At 35.0% G+C, this 24,731-nt stretch overlaps 2 protein-coding genes across 2 annotated transcripts in view; one reads left to right on the forward strand and one right to left on the reverse strand.

The window, feature by feature from the left end:
* The window catches only part of LOC148953826 (signal-induced proliferation-associated 1-like protein 1), a 161,610-nt gene that overhangs the window by 24,505 nt on the left and 112,374 nt on the right, over window positions 1–24,731 (reverse strand). The window contains exons 17-19 of the mRNA XM_089085918.1: window positions 18,159–18,316; window positions 16,222–16,510; window positions 6,939–7,180 (exon numbers count right to left, since the gene is read on the reverse strand). Of these exons, the coding sequence (XP_088942044.1) occupies window positions 6,939–7,180; window positions 16,222–16,510; window positions 18,159–18,316 (689 nt within the window). The remainder of the gene's footprint in view (window positions 1–6,938; window positions 7,181–16,221; window positions 16,511–18,158; window positions 18,317–24,731) is intronic.
* On the forward strand, window positions 22,230–22,943 carry LOC148953827 (lysophosphatidylcholine acyltransferase 2B-like). The gene has a single exon (XM_089085661.1). The coding sequence runs from the start codon at window positions 22,245–22,247 to the stop codon at window positions 22,941–22,943; it is 699 nt and encodes a 232-aa protein (XP_088941787.1). The 5' UTR covers window positions 22,230–22,244.

Below are 24,731 nucleotides of genomic sequence, written 5' to 3' on the forward strand. Positions count from 1 at the left end.
AAAATCTATACTAAAAGTGTAGAAACAAATCAAGTTTCATATTCCTCCTCAACAATTTGGTTTCTCGAATACACAAACTGTGCGTGTATCAGCCAAAAGGTTCCTTCTATGTAATACATTAACTTAAGACAAAACTTGCTTTTGAACAGTCCCAACTAAATATTTGCTTAATTTTCGAAGAAGAGACGCGCTATTTTACAGTGCATTCGAGCACCCCAAATCCGATTCATCCGGAAAAGCTTAGCTTCCCCGGATTTAGTCTCTAAAAGATGTACATTAATTCAACCACATGTTACCTGAAACACATATTGTCAACTAGGGGAATGGTTGTATGTACTCTAAAAGAAACAGGACATTTACAGATCCCTGAAGGTATGTCACTTCTCACTATTAGTGTTCCTTTTATTTATGATTAAATTGTTTACATATGACGTCACTTCTCCTCGCTTATCCTACATTTTGTGGGTTAGAAGGTGTACCTTACCCGACAACTAGTCCAAACCGTTTCAAGTACCAATCCTCCTAGGCTCTGATGCCATTTACTTCCTGTGAAAATCTAAGGATAAGTAATAGGACTTAACGGATAAGTATTCATGGTGTACTCGAACGCACCAGCGCTGCTAATACTGTACAATTGCACCGTTCATGGTACAGTTTACAGGTCCTCATACAATGTGGTACGTTTGTATATTTTATGGTGCAATCCAAATTTTTGGTACATTTTGAATGTATTCGTCTGGACAATCTTTACTTTTTCGAAACGTCTGAAACTTCTCCAGTCACCTCTTATGGATGTTAGCAATAGAAAAGGGATTTTAATCGAACGTAGCGCAAACACAAATATCAGCACATTTCAAACTAAATATTGCACGATTAATCAGCGTTCGAAATCACTTTCTGAGAGATAATGAAGATATTAGCGTAAAAAATGATTGCTTGTTTTGAGTTTACTCTAGTATTCTTGTCAATGGAAAGCAAGGGCGTATCCAGGGGGGTTCAGGGTTTGACCCCCTCCAACGAAATTTTATCTAACTCGTAGAAATGTAATATAAATGTAAATAAACAAATTTTTAGTGCGATTTTTTTTTTATTTTTTTTGGTAAGCTCCCCGTAAAAAACAAAAAAATATCCCCCTCCCCCTGAACAAAGATCCTGGATACGCCCATGGTGAAAAGGAAATTGACGTAGAATGCTATAATTGTATCACAAACAATCTTTTGTGGTACAATTTTGGTGGAAAAACCGATAAAATTCGTCTCAAAGCAATGGCAACGCTGGAAGGCACTATTAAATGTTAAATGTAATATATCAATGCTAACCACTGAAGACTAGGAATGATACTTTTTCAAATCATTTTTACTATTTGAGCGATAATGTCTAGATTTCAAATTCCGAAATTATTTTAAATTCAAAATCAAATTCAAAAGCTATTAGCAAGTAATACTTGTTAAGACTATTTAACACAGCTTTGAGTTAAACTTAAACCCTAAGGTTGCTTTTTAGACGAAAATTTAGCGTGTGAGGGATCCAGGGATTATTTTCTCAACAAAATTCTAGCTTGGTTCTATTTACACTTCAAATTCAGGTCAGGCACAAACAAAATATTTTATTTTAGGAGAGGGAGGGGATAAAAAAAGAAAGAAAAATAAACAAATTACAGGGTAAACGTAATAAGTTACACAAATTCGACATATCAGAGGGGTGGGGTGGGGTGGACTCAAGACACATCCTTGCGCAAGCACCTGCTTCCGACCTTAAAAAGCAGAGCTAGACAACCAAATGCTGATTCTCTTTTGCACTATATGTTCCTTTTAATTACAGTAGAGACCTCCTAAACAATTTCTAATCGCTTAGCCTACTTTATTTAAAAAAAAAAAAAAAACGTTCCCAAATCAACACTGGATGAATGCATTTTCAAAACATTTTAGGGAGGCTTTGCGCTCCATTTCAAGCCTGAATGACTTTCTGAACTCAAATTATTTGTTTACTTCCCTTTCAAGGCTATTAAAAGAATTTGAAAAAGGATTACTACAAAGTTTGAAATTCAACTTTTCAGGTAAATAAGTGTTCGACTTACATTTAGAGGAATTTGAGCAATTTTGACAAGTGTTATCACAACAAGAGGTGACAACAAAGATATTTAATGAAAAGAACATATTTTCTAAATAACAGCGAATAAACTATATAATTTGTCGCATATTTAGAAAGTAAACAGCAACATTTAAATAATAATTTAAGAATAACATATCATTTAAACATAATCAACTACAACATGTCTAAATATGATTAAGGGGACGTGGTACGATAAAGACTTGCCCTATGTCGTCCATTGTAAACATTTTTAGTTTGTGTGGTCAAACTATTTAGAATTATGTTGGCGGCCTTGATATAACATGTAGAACTTACGTGATAGATAAACGAGAGAAAACTAAAAGCCGACACCGAATTTCCCAGATATTTTAGAAAAATCATTTAATTTCTTTCAATTCGGGCCTGATATAGAGATATTCAGTATCCATTCAAAGGAATTATCCTTTGACTGATCTCGCTGCTTTGGGAATTTCTATGCTGTCACCCGCCTTGATCAACAGACTAGTCGAGAAAAGGTAACCACATTTCAGTGTCTAATAACAATTAGATCAAAGTTATGCCACAGTTAGGCATTGTATGTTTTCTTTTACATTTTTATGTTTTGCTTAGTCTTTAATAAACTTCGGCAAGTGAAAGACAAGTTACTGTGATATTGATATTGTGCATTTATTGTGTATATTGATATTGTGCCCTATTAAATTTTCAATTACGACCCACGAGCATAAGTTGGATTCAATTTATTGAACTCGAATGGATACTATTGTTTGATTATTACAATCATTTATATCTGTTGAATCACTAAGTTGTTAGAACGATTGTTCTAGATAAATCCACAAGAAAACAAACTTTCAAATTTAATTTTCAATGACAATTTATTTTAGTCGTTTATTTATGTGTAGTTTTTAGCTAGTTGCTCATATATTCTACAAATATAATTCAATCTCTTAGAACGACTGTCCTGGATAAATCCACAAGAAAACACACATTCAAATTAGATTTTCAATGACAATTTATTTTAGTCGTTTATGTATCTCCCGTATTCCACTAACCCCCCCCCCCTTTATGTTCATTTAACATAATTGTATTTACACAAAATTATACCTCATTGAACTCAATTTCATAAAGCATACCCTGAATTAACCTAGTCTTTCCTAAGAAATTATTAACCCCCCACTCCACAGCCTCAACCCCAATGATAAACACGTAGACTGAAAATTTACATGGGAACTAAGAAGAATTATACAGCAAGTACTAAAAAATCATTTAGTTTTAATCTGAAGGCCAAGGGAGGCTTAGAAAATTAGGCAATTGAAACCTACTCCTTTTGGTACTTAGCCCCATCCCTGCACAGAGATCTACCACTCCTCCTTAATAATAGACAGCTGCATTATGAAGCAAATCAATTCAGTTAAATAAATGATTAAAATAAACTCTATAAACAGTCTTTTGCTAAGGGAGGTGTCACCTTGCAGCATCATTGTGGACTTTTCCCGTATTTTTCCACGGAAAAATCTTGCCAGACAATTTGATTCTCGCTGAAAGGAAATTATTCCCAAAACCTTTTTCCCCACTGAAAATTCCCCTAGACAATCCCCCTTCCCCCTGCATAAAACTGACGCGAAAAATTTCCACATATTTCCCCATAACAAATACTCTCTGTAAGCAATGGACAAATTATACAACTTAGAAATGCACTTAAACTTTTAGAATGGGGTTCTCTGATTGTTTTGTAGCTAGAGAGGGAGGGAGATACCTCAAAGGGTGCATTTCAATACCAAAACATCCCAGCTCTCAGCAATTAAATATAATTAAATAAGCAAAAATACTGAAAGTAAATGATACTGTTTAGTTGCATCAAACAGCTAAAGAAATGTAATTTATTTGGGAACCGATATATCGTTAACGTTTGAATCTTTACAGACGAAAAGGGTTTCAAATAACTAATTACTTGTACTTATTTATTTTCACAGCGTCTCACACAGAGTCGACCCAGCTCTAACTGGGTACCTAGAGAAATTTGGGGGGACAACACGGTAAGCGTAGGGTGTTTTGCCACCAACCACGCGGCCGAAGACATTGAATCAGGAGATCGGTACCTGCGCAACGCAGACCATTGGTCAGCATGCGAAAAAGTTCTTTTACAACTTAACGAAGCAAAACTTACAAAAATGTGATGATAGGCTGTCATTTTAACATTATGTTCCTTGCTCTGAAAATAAATAATTTTGTATTTTTAAAACAAAATTTTGAAATATAAATTTTAAACGAAAAGCTCTTTTTTTTATTTAACGTTAAAACTGAAAAAAGCTTCAAATCATAACTTAAGTTTAGACAGAAGTAAAGTAAGGATAAAATTTGTTGTTTGTTTTCTTTTCTTTTTTTTTGCTTTTTTTCTCAGAGTCGAAATCAGTTTTGATTATCAATTCCAATCGTTTTTTTCCCAAGCATCGATGTGAGCTAAAAATAAAAAAAAATAACGAAAGAATGACGTAACGCCTTAAATTCACGCAGCAAAAACCATTAAAACTTCACAGTTTTGAAACAGCCAAAAGCAGAATCGTAGAAAATTCTGGTTTGTATTTTTGAATACACATAAGATGGCTCTGGGGGAGAGTCATTTGAATGTCCTTTAGCGACACAACTAAATTCAACGAATTTTGAAGAGGTAAAACAGAAGAAACTATAATAGAGAAAGAACTTATTTGTAGCTTTATTTTAGAAAATTGAAAAACACGCTGTGCAGTCGGTCACTTGGTTTTTTCCGCGAAAGAAAAGGTGTGACTCAAAAGTTGACTTGCGTCAACTAGTCGTATTACGGTGGTTCAGATCTTTTTCCTGTATTGTTCAGCCAAATGTTTTACATTTGAACCTAATTACACCAAAGCCACCTCAAAATTAAGTTGGCATATGATACAAATCGAGTCCATATTCTTTCTTAATTTCAGTGTCGTCCCTAACCATACAGAATCTTCCCAATATATCTAATATCTACCTTTTCATTATTATTATTACACATAAGATAGTCCTCTTCGGTGATAACGGATTTTCCTTCCACTATTATACTAGGCATTGCTAAGTTTTATTTTTCCCTGTATAAAATTTTACACAGGCTGGGTATTTTAGACCCTAACAAACGTGAGTGAAGGAGGTGACAAACGGTATCTCCTTCGAATCGAATCTACTTAGATTTTTTTTTGAACTAATGACTTTTATGACTTATGAGAATTTAAAGAAAATAAATATATGGCTAGATAGGGATTTATTGCAGTTGTTTCCAAACGGAAAAGGTCGTCTCAAATTCTCAGCTTTACCAGAAAACCAAAACTTTCAGATTTTCATAGAGATTTTCAGATTTTTGCGCTGAGAATTCTAAAAAAAAAGAATAAATTTTAAAAGATACGGGGTTACGTATTCCAGCCAAATATGCTGAAACAATTCTTCGTCGATCTTTCTTATGTCCTATGAATTATATATGGCGCTGCCAACACGGGTGGTGAATCAAGTTTATCAGAAAAATCTTTCTCACTTTGTGACTTGTCAAAGAAATTCAGAGTTTTGAAAAAAAAAATGTTCTCGATATTTTTTTTAGCCATATAGACACCCTTTACCTATTAATCCTTTACTCTATAGTCGTATGATTTTATATTAAACTCTTCCGCGAGCTCTTTATGCTTTTTCTTCCGTATTAACAGTAATGGTTTCTCAGTTTTTTCCAGCTGTTTGAGGAAGGAGACAAAACTTCCCTTGAGTTATAGAATTAATACCATTGCTGCCACCATCCTTGTTAGATGCACAAGAGATCTATGGATCAATCAATAAGTCCTTCGCAAATCATGCCCGATCCACACTATAGTCACACTCTGTGGATTAAATCAAAATTACGCACAACTACGGTGCCAATAATATTTCCAGTGCGTAAATGGGTGCCTTGAGCACAAAGCGTAAAATTTATTATAGAAGAATTAAGGTGAAAACTAAGGCAGAATTTTTTCAAATTAGAAAAAATGGAAGTTCCGAGAAGGAGCGATGCCTGTGGTGGCACGGTGGATTGATTTTTGCTCGACAATGCGGGGTTCAGGGTTCAACCCTGTTTGCCACAGAACCGATGCAAGGACGTTTTATAATTGCGACGCCTAGTAAAGAACGAATTCTAACCACTACTAGCCAAAAATTATGTCGATAAAAAAAAACCTCAAGTGAGGAAGAATCGTTATTTGAAGCTGATTCAGGAATGATTCCCATTATTCCGATTAATCTTAATCGTAAATGTTTATTGCGAGAACAACTTTATAGGAATTTCGTCAAACAGCGTGAAACCCTGTAGTTGAAACAGAAACTGCACCATTGAAATTTGCATAGCTAAAAACTGTCTCCCACATCTTGAGCTACAAGGAAAACAACTTTTTCGCATGGGAAGCAGTGATATGTCTTTTTTTATTTTTTGCAGTCAACAAGCGTCAATAAAACTTAGAATAGCACTGTTCTTATCTATATAATGAATTTTGGGGAATGCACAGGAATACAGAGTATAATCGAGTCTATTGCAATTCGCCACTTGCAGAGCACTAACTTGTTCACAACTATTGTCAACAAGTTGATGCTGATAGTGTTGTTGATAGCTAGTTGAAGCCAATTTCATACTGTTTCAATTTCTTACTTTCACAATATATATGTGACGTTAAAATCAAGGAAGCGTATGTAATTTAAAAATCTTGGCTTTTCTGTAATCAGTAGATGGGACTGTGGCGTGGCGTGTTGTGACTTAGCCATGGCATGATGTGACTGTGGCGTGGTCGCGTGTGACTATGGCGTGGCGTGACTTGAAATTACAAGATTACAAAAAGTACCTGTATTGATCGGGCAGTGTTTACTAAAACTGACCAGTCATCACCTTGTTGAGGAGGTAGAGGTACGGGAGGAGTCGATGCTGAGCTACCAGTTGCACCACCAAAGTGCCTATTGGTCCTTGGGGAGCAACCACTTTCTCTTGATTGGTTGGAATCATTTAGTGAAGGAGAGGACGAGGCGTTACTTATTACAGTTGCAGGCCTGGCATGTGTTAATATCACACTCTCATTCGGACCAGAGCCTAAAAGAGATTAACTTTCAATTTCAAATAAAAATCATTGAATCATACAAGGCCTCCTCAATTTTTTTTTCTTATGGTTAAAATTTCTCACAAAACTTCACAAATAAGAAGTGATTGTCGATATTTGACGAAAAAAGTCCGACAATTTTGATAGTAAAAAAGGCAACCAAATTAAAAAGGATTATACTCAAACTTTAACAAACATGCACTTCAAGGAGGGCATACCCTTTATGATCGATCAGCATCAAGGAAAACCGCCAAAAACTAACATAGTGTCCCCAAAATACCAGAGGGCAGACCAGATTGAGAGTAATGGCAGATATTGGGATAAAAAATGTAGCACCCACGGTAAAGAAAAATAACAAATAAAAGTAATGCGATAAACGATAATAAATTTAATTAATAATTAAAAATATAATAAATTATATATATTCTGATAATTACACATAGCAAACTGTATACATTTTATACGTTTCTTTCTATGTGGTAGTGTTTAAATAACATGTATCTTCACAGGTTAAATTTTCTCGAATTTTCATAGAACCTCACTTCCCAGAAAAATTGAAGATTTATAGCCTTGTTGATCAGAGTTGGCTTATATTTAATATAAGTCAATAATATATTTATATAAATTACGAGTGATTTAATCAATTCATTGAATAAATTAATAAAAAAGTAACAAACTAAATTAACAAATAAAAATGAAATAACACTAAAAATAATAGAATAGCATTAATAAAAACATAAGCAATGTAACTATAAACTGAAAAAACAAAAACCAGCTTCTTAAGACAAATAAAAGTTCTTTTAATATTATATAGTACTTGTCCATTACCTTTTCAAGCTTTGATGCCTAGCTCTGGCACTTGTTTAGCCCTAGTTTAGGGCACTTCAGGCATTATAATGCGTCTAGTTTGGCCGTTCGTCCAGAAACAGCAACAACATGGGTCTCGGCCCTTTGAATATTTGTATCAATAACTATTTGTTATAACGGCTTTTATAGTTTATAAATAAAATGTAGACTGGATTATAATAAATGAAGGTTGAAAAGGACTGAATGTAGTTTGAAAATGTAAGGGACAAAACTTCAAGTTTATGTTGGGGAAAGGAGACAATTTTATTTCTCTTTTCGGATTCTTTGTAGTTGGTAGGCTAATGTTTTCTTTTGTGACCTGCTGTCCAATAGGCTTTGTTGCTGCTTAACGTATATTGCTTATCACAGCAACTAGTTTATTTGCGAGCCTAGGGTAAAAATATGTAATAGAGCATATCTTTTATATTTCTTTTAAAATTAAAAACACCGCTCGTATTTTTGTTTCACAACCATTTACCAGCATTTGTGACCTCAGACACGAAATTCAGAAGATATTGATCAGAGAGAACAAACTACTAGTGAAAAACCTTGTAACTCACAGGCTTTTCTTCCATTTGATTGGCTTAAAATTTCGCACTAAATAAACGAAGAGCCAATCAGGTTTTAAAAAAATCAGGATTATTGGCTTCGCCTTCTGGCATATACTTGACGAATAATGCCATTGGTTTCTGAAAATGGTACAGGCGTAAACCAATGAAACGACGATGCACTTATTGCCACAAAGTTTAAAAAAGTTATTCGTCTTCAATTCTGAGGTGCCACTAACACCCTGGATTTTTTGACTGGCCTCGTTGAAGAGCTACGGAAATTACCGGCATAAACAAACATATCACCAAACTTCCTTCCTAGATTCTTATTTCCTCAAAAGTTGTATGCGTTTACCATTACTAAAAACAAAATCCCTAAACTAGATGGATCTTATCATAAATTGTTCTAGCCGGGAATCTATTACGTACACCAGTTGAATTTCATATGACATTATCTCTGAAAACTTGACAAACAAAGGTGCTATGCCAAACAGAGGACCCATAAAAAGGAGAAAACAGCGAGAAATATACGATGCGTAAAAATGGAAAGAGAGAAACTTTTTAGTCTACGGGTGATATATTACCGAACATACTCAAGGAAGTACTGATGAACCAAACTATAAGACTTTCGAAACAAATACTCCAAGCTTATAAGAGGGGAAATTGGCACAAGAGTAGAAAAAAAACACAAACACACATACACACACGATCGAATACTTGGAAATTATGCTCCTTTTTTAGCACATTATATACTGTAATATATTTGTCCTTCCGGGTATTTTAGGGGAAGATAAAGAAAGCAGAACTCTGTCACCCAGTAGCCCTACCAGTTTAGTCAATTACCCTAATTAACCTCCTACGATTTCCAAAGCTAAACTAAGCTTATTTTGTACAGACTAGATTTTAATTAGAATAATTATTGAGAAAAAAGGGGATTAATTAGACTCAAAGGAAAATTTTCAGCTTTAATCCAATAACCTCACAGATTAATTATATCTATTACTATCAAATATATCGATATTAACATTATACATGTTATAATTACATAATTAATCATATAATTGAATATAATGTAAATATGTATAATATAACTATATATAAAAATTGTATACGAACAATTATTCATAATAAAAGAATTATACAATCAATAATGTCGTAATTACAGGGGCGTATCAAGGGGAGGGGGCTAGGGGATTGGACCCCCCCCCATCTCCGAAATTTTGTCCAACTTGTAAAACGTAACAAAAATACATATAAACAATTTGTTTTGTGTTTTTTAAAGTTTTGTTTTAGTAAACACCTCTCCCCCCGTTAAAAAATCCTACCTACGGTCTTGCGTAATTACATAATTAATAAATGAACAATATCTAATAAAATCTACTCTGTATGTGGCGCTGATACTTTCTAACCTCTATCTTCCATTTTAAATACCTGAAGATCTAACGCCTTTACGTCTTCCATTCTCTTTATCCTTTAGGTGAATGATTTGAAAAGCGCCCCTTATAGTTCATAATAGAACCATATAAAGCACAGCTGCTGGTTGATGATTTGAGGATTTTCCCCAGTTCTTCTTTCGCAACAGCTTTAAAATAAAACGAAAAGTCAGCTTCCCTGGGTAGATATATTTCGAAATCATATTATTAAACAAGCGAATACTCTGAGTGGTACTGTCAGCCACATTTGAAAAGTAATTACAAATCTAATGAACGCCAACAATGTCATAGTAGTGCGAAGAGGTGTCCAGCCAGGAATGCATTGTTATATTTTGGTGGCAGGGGATACTTGAAAGCGGAGGGCCCCAGATTTGGGAGCCAAATAAGATAGAAAAGGGGCTGAACAAATGAATACGAATCTAACGAACACCAACAATGTCATAGTAGAAAGAAGATGAGCCTATTCAGGGACGCAATGTCATGTTTTCGGGGTAGGGGAAGGTGGGGTTGGATTGAAAAGCAAGGGCTCCAGACCTGAGAGCCAAATAAGACAGAAGAAAAAGAACTGATCAAATCAATACAAATCTAATGAACACCAACAATGTCATAGTAGTTAAGTTAGGAGAGGGGTCAAGCCAAGAATATCTTGTCATTTTTTGGTGGGTACGTGAAAGGGGATGACTCCAAAGGGCTCCAGACTTGAGAGTTACATAAGATAGAAGAAAAGGGACTGAGAAAATCGACACAAATCTAATTAACATCAACAAAGTCATAGTAGGGAGAAGAGGTGTCCGGCCAGGAATACATTGCCACATTTCGGTGGAAGAAGGCACTTGAAAGAGGAGGTCTCCCAAATTTTAGAGCTATTTTTTGAATTGTTTAAAATGTATTATACATTCTATTTCAACAACTAAGCGAAGATTCTTTAGGGCAATCTCTGCTGGTAGGTCATTCCACATGACAATAGTAGGTCAAAGAAACGTCCTCCTGATGGGGACCTCCTTTTTAGGTAGACCTAATGAGTGGCACTAAGACATGTTTCTTATCGGCCTAGCTTTGCAAGGCATTGACTTTGACATATACTTGAAAAGCACCAATAAAGACACCATGTCAAAACATATCTGTGATATCTGGAGGAGGGCAGACAACATATATATTGTTTATTCTATTGCTCAAGTTTTTAAATCGATGGAGAGGAGTAATTTGGGCTTTGGGGCACACGAAAAAAAGGGGATAAGCACATCCATCAACAGAAAAAAAAACTTGACTTCTATTAAGATGTGAGCTTTTTTCCGTTTTTTCCCTTTTCTTTATATGTATTTGTTTAATTTAGCATTTTTCCTTTGATAAAGGCTTCCGGATATGAAGCCAAAACTTTCGGACCTTTATTACTAGTTAAAGATTTTTGTTTTGTTTCTTTAGGCTAGACGTAAATAATTTCTTAGACCACACTGCTTTTCCATTAAAAACTAAAAAAAATTTTTAAACACGAAAAATGGGTTTTAATTTTGTAACAAGCAGTGAACTTCAAAACAATTAATTATGCACAAAAGCTCCGAATATTTCGGCCCCACATCCGGGAAGCCTTTTCAACGGAAAAAATAAAAAATTAAAGCAAAAAAAAAAAAAAAAAAAAAACTTAAATTACATTACAATAAAACAAACTAAACACATAAAGAGAACAAAAAGCAAAAACGAAAGAAAAAAGAAACGAAAGAGGCGAGTAGAATCAATATAGACATTCAGTACATGGAAGTGTTTATTTAATATATTTCCATTTATATACTGAGAGGAGGCCAGTTGAAAGACATTCAGTGCATGGAAGTGTTTAATTAATATGTGAGTTTTGTTCTTATTTATTTATATTTTTATTTCGTTTTTGCTTTTTGTTCTCTTTATGTTTTTAGTATGTTTTATTGTAATGTAATTTAAGTTGTTTTTTTTTTTTTTTTCTTTATTTTTTTATTTTCCGTTGAGAAAGGCTCCCGGATGTGGGGCCGAAATATTCGGAGCTTTTGTGCATAATTAATTGTTTTGTAGTTCACTGCTTGTTAGAAAATTAAAACCCGTTTTTCGTGTTTAAAAAATTTTTTTTGTTTTGTTTCTTTTGTCACTGTTTCATTAAAATAGTACACCTGAATTTTGTTTTAATTCTAATCTTCCTTGGGATTTTCTAAGGCATCGATCAATTACTTTGTTCACAGTGTGTTAAATTTATACTCAGCGAGATACAAAAGACAACTTCTCTTCTCTCATCCGTGATACACCCATATATTCACTCTTCTTACAGTACACCCTGGCCACTATACACTTGCACCCCAAGCAGGAAGTGTAGCCAGAAAAAGGGGTGTTCATAACAGGGAAAGTATCAAGGTCACAAATCTCTAGACTGAACATTGCATTTGCTGGAACAAGTCTCCAAATAATCTCTTCATTTTACGAAACTAATATTACCTAGAAATGACTTTTTAAGCCATTTATCGGTATATGCCAATCACAGCAATTTGTTGTCAATCTCAGCAAAAATGTTAATGGCTAGGCCACGTTTGATAGATTGCTGGAGTGTTGTTTTTGACCACCAATGAGGAAGGGAGAAACGAAACAGTTGTCTCCAAATGAGGTTCCATAAGTTAAAGAAAAACGAAACTACATGGGAGGGGGTAAAGAGTGAATCTTTGAACAGATAGGGGGGCGTTACGTTGACCTCAGATGGATTGGTGATGCGGTGAGTTGTTAGCCCTAATAGCAGTAGAAACATTATCACTTGAGGCAGTATAGTTCCTTTTTCTTTCAAATTTGTGGTCTTATAAACGTTTGGTACTAACAGAGTGGATCCATAGAGCTTCAGCCAGTGGTATATAAATCAAGCTCCTTACACTACGCAAAACGGTCAAACCTAGATGGATTTGCTTATTTAATTAGCATTTTCAACGTTCTTTATTATAATACCAATAAATCAAAGAATTTTATATATTTTCGTTAGCGGGGAGCAGAATTCCCTGTCAACGGAAAATAGTACTCAGATAGTGCTAATCTGGGTGTTTTAATGTCTTCGTCCAATTGCTCATCAACTGAGAAGAGAAACAATTTACCAGACTCTTGTTCATCTTCTTCTCTGATTGTTTAATTTTCAGTTAGTTTACTTTGTCTTGCAAACGATCATAAAAAAAACAAAAAAACAAAAAACAATTTACCTTTGTGAAAAGACGAGAAAAATGTATGACGACACTTTGTTCACAGATAAATCTACCCAATAATATCTAACTAAAACAATAACTTCAAAAGGCATAAATTATCAAGTAATTAAACAAACCACTACTTAATTAATTTTCTTTTAACTAAAACAAATTTATTTAGACAATCAAGAGACCATAAAGCCCTCCCCCAAAGTGTATATTGAAACAAAACAAGGCGGAATTATTAAAGCTATTCAATGTTCATTATATTTTAATATAAATCCACTGGATACAGACAAACGTCTGGCCTATTATTTCTACCAAATTATTATTTATTTATTTTTTAGCCCATTAGCTCATTTCTTTCCTTAGCCCAAAGGAAACAAAAGAAAAAAAATAAACCTCTTTTGACCGAGTTCTATATACGTCACGTAACATAGTCTAAAGGAGGCCTTAGACGGTCAATCATTTTGATCAAAAGCTTCCGTCAATCGATTGACACAAGCACTATTGACCGTCTAGGAACCTGTTTGACGCTTGAGTCAAGAGTTGACTGTGGTTGATAGAAATTTTGAATGACTCAGTCATTTTTACCGAAATCTGTGTGTTACATTAGCTTTGGTCGGGATTGAAGGGTTGATTGAAGGGTCGATTGAAGGTTGATGGAAGCACACCTCGATCGATTGACGGAAACTTTTGATCAAAATACTTGACCGTCTAGGGGCTCCCTAACTGCAATTTTACTCCATATACAGCTTTTGAAACTAAGGTGACTACATAAAATAAACGGATTTTCTCTAAATTTCATGGACATTGCCAATTATATATATTGTATTTGACAATTCTCAAGCAGTTCGAATGCTTCGCATCATCTCAAACTTGCAAAAAGTCTCAGGAGGTATGAGAATGCCAATAATTGCAATAAATAGAATTCCATCTCACCTGTGGTAGCTCAAAAGGTATTTGCTTATTGATATTAAATTTACACATTTATTTATTTCTATTGAACAAAACTGGAGTAAGCCACTGGCTTACATCGTCTAAACAACGAAACTTGGGCTCCCCAAGCATGTTTTTTTGCCCCTCTACCCCTTTTATTAGTGTGACTTACGACCTTCTGAGGGTAGGTTTTCGTCTTTGACTCCCCTGGATTCGCCCCTGTTATTCAGAATCAGTTATTTGCACAAAAACGTTATTTTAGGCATCCGAGATCAATCAAAATAAATTTTGTTATCAAAGGCTACAGTACACAATAATTTAAGTGAGTGAGAAAAGAGAAAACTGCCAAATTCGAAAGCGGCTTCAAAAGAAAAAGACACTTCTAGATACGAGTTTCAAGAGCTAATTAAGATTTGAGAGATGAATAGACAGAAGAGGAGGAGCAGAACCAATCAATATAAATTACGTAGTTTGAGGGGGCGAATTACACTTCTAGCCTTTACAAAATATCACCGACCCCAACAATATCTTTTGCCCCTCCTCTCCCCCAACTAAAGATAGCTTGATATAATTTTACGTTTCAGGTGGCAAAACGATTTTTTTAATATTTTTTTTTTAATTTTTCTCGCTCTTTCAATTCTTGAAAAAGAAGTAATGACTCTCGAAATAACGAAAAGCCTAAGAACCCCGTGTTTGTTTTTCCATAAGATGACAAAGATTCGTTAATTTTGGGAATTTTTCACAAGAAAAGTCAATTTTTAGCCTTCCTATTTTAGTGTGTTGTTTTTTTTAGTTTCTTTGTCAATTTTTAGCCTTCCTATTTTGGTGTGTGTTTTTGTAGTTTTTTTTAACAAAATTTCATTTTCTCTCGCTCTTTTTTTTCATAAGATGACAAAGATTCGTTAATTTTGGGAATATTTTCACAAGAAAAGTCAATTTTTAAGCCTTCCTATTTTGGTGTTTTTTTTTAGGTAAAAAAAACAACAAAAAACAAAAGTTCATTTTCTCTCGCTCTTTCCATTCTTGAAAAAAAGATAACCCCGTTTTTGCTCTTTCATAGGATGACGAAGATTCGTTAATTTCGGAAATTCATCACAGTTATTTATCAAAAGAAAAGTTAATTTCTAGCCTTCCTAATTTAGTCCCTTTTTTAATTTCTTTGTAGCGGAAATGCGAATTTGGCTAACCGCTTGTCACGCTTACTGTCCAATAAAATTTCATCTTACATAACGAAAGAAAAAACTAAGCTTCCGTTTCTAAATCCCATTTCATGGACACAACAGGGAGGTCATTATCTTGGAAGGATTACTAGTACAGCATCTAGAAGCATTTCAAAGGGAAAGGAAACCTGGGGGCTATAATGGTCAAGCTTTCATGTTTTCGTAATACGAAAGTAGTACCAGTTTATGTAATTTAAGTCGATAGCCTGTCTTAACTGGCTAATATTGAGAAAACGTCTATTTCTACTTTTATCACTAACGTTTTAACAGAATATAATAGCCTAGAACTAAAACTAAATTCAACTGCGTTAAAATTCAACTAAGTTCAACTGCGTTAAAATTAAAACTAAATTCAACTGCGTTAAAAAGGGCGCCAGATACCTAGAATTCCGAACACTTTTTTTGGGTCAGCATTGTATTTTATGAAATTTTATATAAGCACTGCATTTTTTTGTGCTTGCACTATGCCCAAATTTTCTGGAGTTTTCCCAAAATTTCCCTGAAAGAATATCGGGTTCTCTAAAAATCTCGCCGAAAAGTAACGTTAGTGATCGTGGTGACATAACGTAGGTAGGGTGACATAGAAGGGTGACAAAAACTGAATCGAAATTTTTAATTATTTTTAGACCCCATTAAGCTATGGGGAAGCGAATTGGAACAACTGATTCCATTTCAAAAAGTGGCACATACTGCTTTTCGAATTATCACAAACAAACTGCGAAAACAGCCGACCTCAGTAAAGAACCATTTAATTATTAGTCAATTAATAGTCATTAATCATTTAATCATAATCATTTAATAAACTAGGTCTAGACATCTAGTCCAGAGCAGACAAGTTGACTCGTTAACAAAATATAAGAAAATAAACATACCGATATCATCACCATCGCTATCAAGGCTCTCGCCAGTAGTATTTAGAATATCCTTCACATCTGCAAACATTTTCGGTGACATGTTCGGGGGCATTGTTCTGGCCTTTCTACTTAAAATTGGATTTTGGTTATTTGGCACTGGTCTCACTGGCGGTGCATAGCTCACTCGTTCCCCTGGTCGAAATTTCAACCCTCCATATGACCCATTTACATCTTTACCAGGTGCTCTTCGATACTGACTACTTGGGGCTGATTGGACAGAAAGGAGAGAGATCGGTTCATTTGATTCCTGAAAATAATTATATCTAAAAGAGACAAAATGGTGAGGAGGGAGGGGAGGGGTGGCAAACAACAAATTTTTGGGACTGCATCCGTATTTTTTACGTGACGATTTGAGTTTCTAGAGTTCATTTGATGATGCAGGCCCTTACGCGTTTTTTTTTTTTTTTTTTTAGAGAGAAAGTGAGAGAGAAAGTGAGAGAGAGAGAGAGAGAGAGAGAGAGAGAGAGAGAGAGAGAGAGAGAGAGAGAGAGAGAGAGAGAGAGAGAGAGAGAGAGAGAGAGAGAGAGAGAGAGAGGAGGGAGAGAGAGGAGAGAGAGAGAGGAGGGAGAGAGAGAGAGAGAGAGAGAGAGAGAGAGAGAGAGAGAGAGAGAGAGAGAGAGAGAGAGAGAGAGAGAGAGAGAGAGAGAGAGAGAGAGAGAGAGAGAGAGAGACCAAGAAAAATTAGATAATTTGTAACTGCTCAGAAATTAGGAAAAGTAAATGATTTCAAAGTTATACAGGCAATGACCCCCCTCCCCGTTTCTTTAACTCATCTATGAAATAATACACATAAAAAGTCAATACGGAAACGAAGCTTTTTACATATTTTATGTGCAATTTTTTTCCTTTTTGTGAATAATCCCCTCATTTTTATTAGTGGTAGTGGTAGCACAGGGAATGGAGGTTCGTAGGAAGGTGCAGTAACTATCTCCGCAACATAAATGCAGTTTTGCTTAAAATTAAGTTCCTCGCAGTCGCAGTTCATAGAATAGGCCCTTTCTGCAGTTTTGTTATATAAGATAAAGTTCTGCTCTCTCCCTGAGAAACTTGAGGGTGGGAATTTGTTCCAACCTCTACTTATTAGGGTCTAGTCCTAAGGTATTAGAAATCATAATTCCCTTAAACATTCTGATCGTGAAAGAAAAATTCTTCACTCTCCTATTTTTCTCCTTTTTTACTCTTTTTCTATTCTATTGTTTTTCGCTGTGTTTGTTCTATTTTTAATGCATTCACCGAAGATCATTCTAAAAAAAAACTTTCATTTCACTGATAGAAAACAGCGACGTTCTACCTTTATACGCAATAAAATTATACCCGATGAGGGGGCGTCGGCCCCTTAGCAATCCGGTATAATAGCAAAATTGCGCATAGACTTTTCTTAAAATACAAGATATTCGAAACAAGGAGAGCAGAACCCAAATTTAAACTCTGAAATATAGGTTTAAGCCTAACAATCCTGCTCTTTAAAGTATTTACAAACTTCGTATTTTTATGAATTTCTAATCAATTTTTTCCCCGAAGAACTTTTTCATGAAGAGATTACAGTAGATATAGTAAAAAAAAATCGATATTTGAGAGGAGACAACACGGACCCGAAAACCCCAAACTATTATTTAATAAAACTATCATCGCGACAAATTCACAAAAGGAAAAAAATGCTACACAAGTTGAGCAACTACTAACGAACTTGTAATTGTTTTTGTTTTGATTTGCAAAGATATGTGCTACTACTTGGCAGCCTGTGAGTCCAAAAGAGTATAAAGGAGCGCAGGACTTTTACAGCAGTGGCATCAATCCATGGAAATTAGGGCGTTGGGGCAAAAATTAATTTTCCTAAATTTAGGGGGGGGATGATCTAGAACATAGAACATATTTCCAAAAAACTTATTTCTAACCTTTGAGTAGCCAGTGTCATTCCAATTGGATTCGGTTCGATACTCAGGATCGATAAGGCGAAGGAGATCTGCTTGTAAATTTCCACTTGTACCTTGAGTGCTCTTCCGACTTGAGGCTCCACCTGAACGAACAGCTGCCGCTGGTCTAAGACGGGCTTCTTTATTCAAGAAAAAAAAAAGATTATTAATCTTTTAGTGATTCAGAAGCCAGACTACTTAGCACCGATTTCCCTCTTTTTAATTCTTAGATTTTAATTCTAAAGAACTTGACTATTCAACTGTCGCTAAGGAATCGTTAACTTAGAAAATATGTTACATGTTGTTAAAGTTGTTTTGTTGAACTTGACTATTTAATTGTTGCTGTTGAATTGTTAACATAGAAAATATGTTATGTGTTGTCAAACTTGATTATTCAATGGTTGCTGTCACATTTTTAACATAGAAAATATTTTTTCTGTTGTTGAACTTGACTATTTAATTATTGCTGTTGAATGGTTAACATAGAAAATATGTTATGTTTTGTTGAACTTGACAATTTAATTATTGCTCTTGAATAGAAAATATGTTATGTGTTGTTAAACTCGACTATTCAATTGATGTCATTTAAGTATTAACATAGAAAATATATTTTGTATTGTTAGAGTGAGTACCAGGGGCACCCTAAATTTTGAAGAATTTGGATATTTTCACAGAAAAAAATTAGAACAAAAATCCTTACCCCTCATATTTTCGTGAATTGAGGCCCCTTAGTAAAGACACTATTACTTTTGTTAACAACAACTCTTTAGTGTGCTGTTAACGTAACAGCATTGTTATTATGTGTCTCAGCACGCTATTATGTCGTTGAGATCTACAATAAGGATTGATTTCCCTAAATAACCAAATACATTTTTGGAATTTCAAAAACACTTTTTTGCCAGCCAAACCGACTAACTCCATGCTAAATTCCCCTTAGTCGTGATATCCCTTCAACAACAACAAAAAAAACGTTTATATTTTCTAATTCAAGAGTGTTAAAATAAAATTCAAATTTTGCAATATATATTCTTGTCAATTTTGTTTTAAGAACTCAATCGATTTGGCATTGTCACAACAACCAAACAGAAAAGCAAAATAGAGATAGAATCTTAAAAATTATGAAAACAGATTTAAGAAAGATAAAAAGGCTACTGAAAGGAACATAGCTCGAGCACACATAAGGATGGTTACTAAGTTGTCTTGTGATTCAGATTTTAAGAAAGAAAACAATTACAGAGAAAAACAAAGATATTCAACAGACCAGGGGTATCAAGCAAAAAAAAAAAAAAAAAAAAAAAAAAAAAAAAACAAGGAGCGTTATCATAATGATAATGGTTATCGAAACAGATATATGTTACCGCGAGAGATCGAAATTGAATTTCGATATTCACCGGTGAATGTCCGAAATTCCTTTTTTTTTTTTTTTTCCACCTTGAATTTAGTCAGCTTTGCCACGCAGCTTTTTCAGTTTTATGTAAGGTTTGACGGTGACAGGTTAGGCTAGGTCTGTAACCGATTATTTAGATTTATAACCTAATTTGATGTAACCTAACCTTTGACTGCTGCAAACCTGGCATAAGACTGACAAAACTGACTTAATCCAAGCAGAGAAAAAGGAATTTTGGACATTGAAAGGTGAATGTCGACATTTGCCAGATTTCGGTCTTACACCGTAACATATAGACAGAATAGCCTGACCCTTTAGTTTACTCTTTACTAGATTCCAATGAAGAACAAACTGATGGCTTGTTCCTGTGTGTGATATATAACTAAAAGAAATTTCAATTAATAATCGGTTGAAAGACCACGTTCGTCTACAGGGAGTAGGGGTTATTTACTTTTACTGGCTAATGTATCCTTCTTTTATTTTTTTAGCGTCCATTTACGAAAACCAACATGCAGCATTATAGTACCAAATAGGTTCCAGAAGCTTATATTGAAAATGTGAAGCTCATTCATGAAATATATTATTCAAAAGGTCTCGAGGGGTTTACAACTTTGACTTTAGTGTAGACAACTAAAAGAAAGACTTCAGATTAAAAGTTGGAGGCAACTTAAGAAACTTGAAAGTAACACTCGATTGCTGTATCGTTGTCATCATTGTCAATGAGGCGCTTAGAACTTTTCCTGTCTTGTCTAACTATTATTGAGCATTTTAAGATAAATAATTGTCTACATTGCCTTTGTCTCCAACACATTTGAGGGTGACAAAATTTGTCTCTATGTGGTTATGCAGACATTGCAGATACATTATAATGACGTCAATTTCACAACTATCATGGTGACTGACTATATGGAGAGTCCAAGAGAGTTACAATGACGTCAATTTCACAACTATCATGGTGACTGACTATATGGAGAGTCCAAGAGAGTTACAATGACGTCAATTTCACAACTATCATGGTGACTGACTATATGGAGAGTCAGAGATTGATTTTAATATAAAAAAAGAAATTTTAAGACGCAAAATGTAACACCGCCTTGTTTAAAGGTTTTCAAATAGCCACTACTTAAAGGAGATACGGAGTTTTGAAAAAAAAACTTTATTAAAAGCCCAAAGGATGTGTGGTTGAGATATGGAGTTTTGAAATACCCAATCCCCTGATAGAAAACGTGAAGGGCGGTTGGGGCATAAAGTATATATACCCCATTTTAAGAGAAGCGGCGTTCTTGAGTCTTCAGCTTTTTTAATGGTAACCAGAAATTTGGACCAACCAGATTGTTTTGGCATAGTAAGTGTTATATGTTTTGTTAGATTTCAATTTACTAAGTACTTACTAATTACTTAATGATGCTTTTACCTGCAACTTTTTATACTTAGATCCAATAAATAATGAAGCTAATTCTTCCTCTATAAAGCTCAGCAGGTTATTCGCCTCTGATTTTAGCCAGCCTTGCTAGATACCAAAGTGGGGTTCTCAAGCCAAGTTTAGGACCACGAAACCACACGTAAGAAATAGGGCACGGGACCTATTATTATAACTGACCCAATAATCAATTAACTTCATTACTAGAAACGGACAAAAATCTAGAAACGGACAGAAGTCACGTCATAACATTTTCATAATGACTTCATAGGAAAACTTAAATATTATAATTGTTTGTTCTTTTTTTTGGGGGGGGGGGGAGGGGGGGAAATAGAAATGTGGAAAAAATCTTTCTATTTGAAAAAAAGAGAAGAAAAAGGAATTACCAAAAACTAAGGCAAATGTTGTTAGATTAAGGAATATTACAGATAAGAGATTCATATGTAAATGACTCATTGAGTGGTATGACACAAGAATTGCTACATAAGAAATGTAAGGCCCAGTTATGAGACGAACTATAATAAGAAATGGAGATGCAATTGTACATCAGTCCCATCCTCAAACAAACACCCTTAAACACAGTATATCTCTGTCTACGTATGACACAATTAAGATATTTGTTTTGTCTATCGTCCTTTTTCTTCCGAGAGTGATTGGTGTTGTCATTTGCCTTGTTACGTCTTATTGGCTTGCTTCTATAGAGCTTTTAGGTTTATCCGAAGAAGAATTAAAATCAAAGCCTATGCGAGGATGGAGACAAATGTTGCGAGCCACCATATCTCAGATAATGGCCTGGCTCTCCTATTGTTCTGGTTTCAAAGTAAAAGGGAGACAAGCGACGGCAACAGAAGTGCCCATCCTGGCACTGGCACCACATTCAACTTTCTATGATGCACTTTTAGTTGTCTTCCTAGGGTCACCAAGCATTGTTGCCAAAGAAGAAGTGAAGAAGGTACCGTTTTTTTCTTGGAAATTCATCAATTTTACTCAGCCAATATATGTGGAAAGAGAAGATCCCAACACTCGAGCTAATACGATTAAAGAGATGGTGCGTCGAGCAACATCTGAGGACCCCTGGCCACGGATTTTGATATTTCCTGAGGGAACTTGTTCAAACAGAAAAGCACTAATCACTTTTAAGCCTGGTGCATTTTATCCTGGAGTTGCTGTACAACCTGTGTGCATTAAGTATCCTAATAGGCTTGAGACTTTATCTTGGACTTGGGATGGACCTGGAAGGATGAAGATTTTATGGTACACTATGACCCAGTTTGTTACTTATGCTGAGATTGAATTTCTTCCTCCATATGTGCCGTCAGAGGAAGAGAAAATAAACCCGAAAATTTTTGCCTCTAATGTACGCCTTGAAATGGCCAAACGCCTTGAAGTGCCTGTTGTCGATTATTCGTTCGAAGATTGTCGACTTATGTTGAAAGCAACCAAATTAGGATTGCCAAGTGAAGTGAGATTGATAGGAGCGGCCAACTTGAAAAGAAAACATGGATTTGATAAAAAAAAAAAACTGGAAACAATGACTCTAGAAAGCTTCGCCAATATTGCAGACAAAAAAGATGGGATTATTAGGCAAGAGGGTTTGCCCTCTTACTTGGAAATACCTGTCAATAACCCTTGTCTTATGCAAGTACTTAAAGCCTATGATCAGGATTGTAAGGGTTTTATAAACTTTAAAAAGTTTATCGTCGGCAAAATGTCTATTTCACTTCCTGCCATCAGAGAACAAAATTTGGAAGCTACCTTTGAACTTTTGGACCGTGGAAAAAAAGGCTATATAAATTTAGATGACATGACTTATGCGTTGGAGAAATCCTTTGCAGGCTTTACTTCTTCTTTGAAGATGCCCAAGATTACTCGCGGTGATTTTGTGTCGATAGTCAACGAAAAACCTGAGTATGTCAAATTTTTGGAAATATTTAGGCATAGCTATGGACCTGCCAGCTAGAGCTTATCATAAAGTGACCCATTTCTTTGGGAATCTCATTTATGCGGAAATATTCAGTATTCTTAGAAAATCTTCCTATTTCAGTTGGACTTCATTTATCTCAGAGCTATCGAAATATTATGGTTCTTGAATTCATGTTCATCGAACTAAAATCCGCTTCTGGGCTCCCAAACGTGTTTTTGCTCTAAAAATTGCATTTTCAGTTACAAATGTAAGCTGTAACACATCTACGATTTTCTTATAACAAAGCTAATCCGTAGTAGTCACATACCTTCTTTATGAAATTAAATAATAAAAAAACAAGCTTTTTCAACCGAAAGTAAAGAGCAAAATTAAAATTTAAAACGAACTGAAATTATTACGTATATGAGGGGGGTCGCCCTGTCCTCAACAACTCGCTCTTAACGCAAAGGTTTTTCAGTACTTTTAAAAATGTTTCTTATTGTTCTAATTAAACGACCCTTGTGTTTCAGGAGTCGTTCTTAAGCAATTGGGCAAAATTTTAACTTAAGCGTAAAGAGCGAGGTGTTGAGGATAGGGTAATTCCCCTCATTTCGTAATATTTTCTGTTCGTTTTGAGTTTTGATGTTGTTCCTTACTTTAAGTTGAAACAAAAACTTGTTTTTTTAAATTTTTAATCATTTTTTAAATACCAGCAGGATATCTCGCTCCACCTCCACAGAAATATCCCCCTTACCACGAAAATATCCTAGGAACAATTCGCTTCCGGTGAAAATTTACCCCAGACGATTACCCTTAAGATCTCCACGCGTAAAATTGAGTCGACAAAGAGAAAGCAAGATACATAAAAAGGATTTCGTATAGGAATCCTGGCAAACTCCCCAAGTGTAAAAGTTCCCCTGAAAAGTTCACCCCCTGGAGAATCTCCACCAGCAGAAAATTCCCCTTCCCCCCACCCAAAAAATGTATACATACTTCCCAAAAACAAATGCTATACCTAAACAATGAGCAAATTTTATAACTTCAAGACCTTTCCCTAGGGACTGTGGGGGGGGGGGGGGGCTATTATCTACAAAGGCATAGATATTGGGGCTTTCAAGTATGTTGAACAAAATGGCTATCTTAAAATTTCGATTGGACGATTTTGGGAAAAAAGGGACGGGGGAAGGGGACTGGTTGCCCTCCAATCTATTTGGTCACTTAAAAAGGACACTAGAAGTTTTAATTTCCGTTCAAATTAGCTCTTCCACTGTTCTAGGACCACTGGGTCGAGACTATTAACACTAGGAAAAACAAACAAAAACAAAACAAACAAACAAACACGCATCCGTGATCATTCTTCTGGCAAAAAATACAAAATTCTACATTTTTAAAGATCGGAGATTGAAAAATCTACAGTAGGGTTTTCTGATACGCTGAATCTGATGGTGCGATTTTCATTAAGATTCTTTGACTTTTAGGGATGTTCCCCCCTTTTTCGAAACTTAGGCTAATTTCCTCACGCTCGTAGCCTTTGATGAGTAACACTAAACTTAATGAAACTTATATATTTGAAATCAGCGTAAAAAGTCAATTGTTTTGATTTATCTATAGGTATGGGTTTCTATTGAGCCACGTCGCTCCTTACTTACAGTTCGTTACCCCGAACTGTTTGACACTTTAACATGTTCTATACGAGTATTATGTTCTTAGTATTGGCTTTAAATGGGTTTGAAATTTCCGCACTTAGTAAAAGTATCTGGGCCCATACTTGAAATTTTGGTATTTTTCATTTAACAAATAGCGAAATTCCTTCCTTATATCATCCTTCCTTCCTTCCTTCCTTAT

Source organism: Artemia sp. Qi Xiang Cuo, chromosome 3 (assembly GCF_049724085.1).
Source record: "Artemia sp. Qi Xiang Cuo chromosome 3, ASM4972408v1, whole genome shotgun sequence".
Taxonomy (NCBI): Eukaryota; Metazoa; Arthropoda; class Branchiopoda; order Anostraca; family Artemiidae; genus Artemia; species Artemia sp. Qi Xiang Cuo.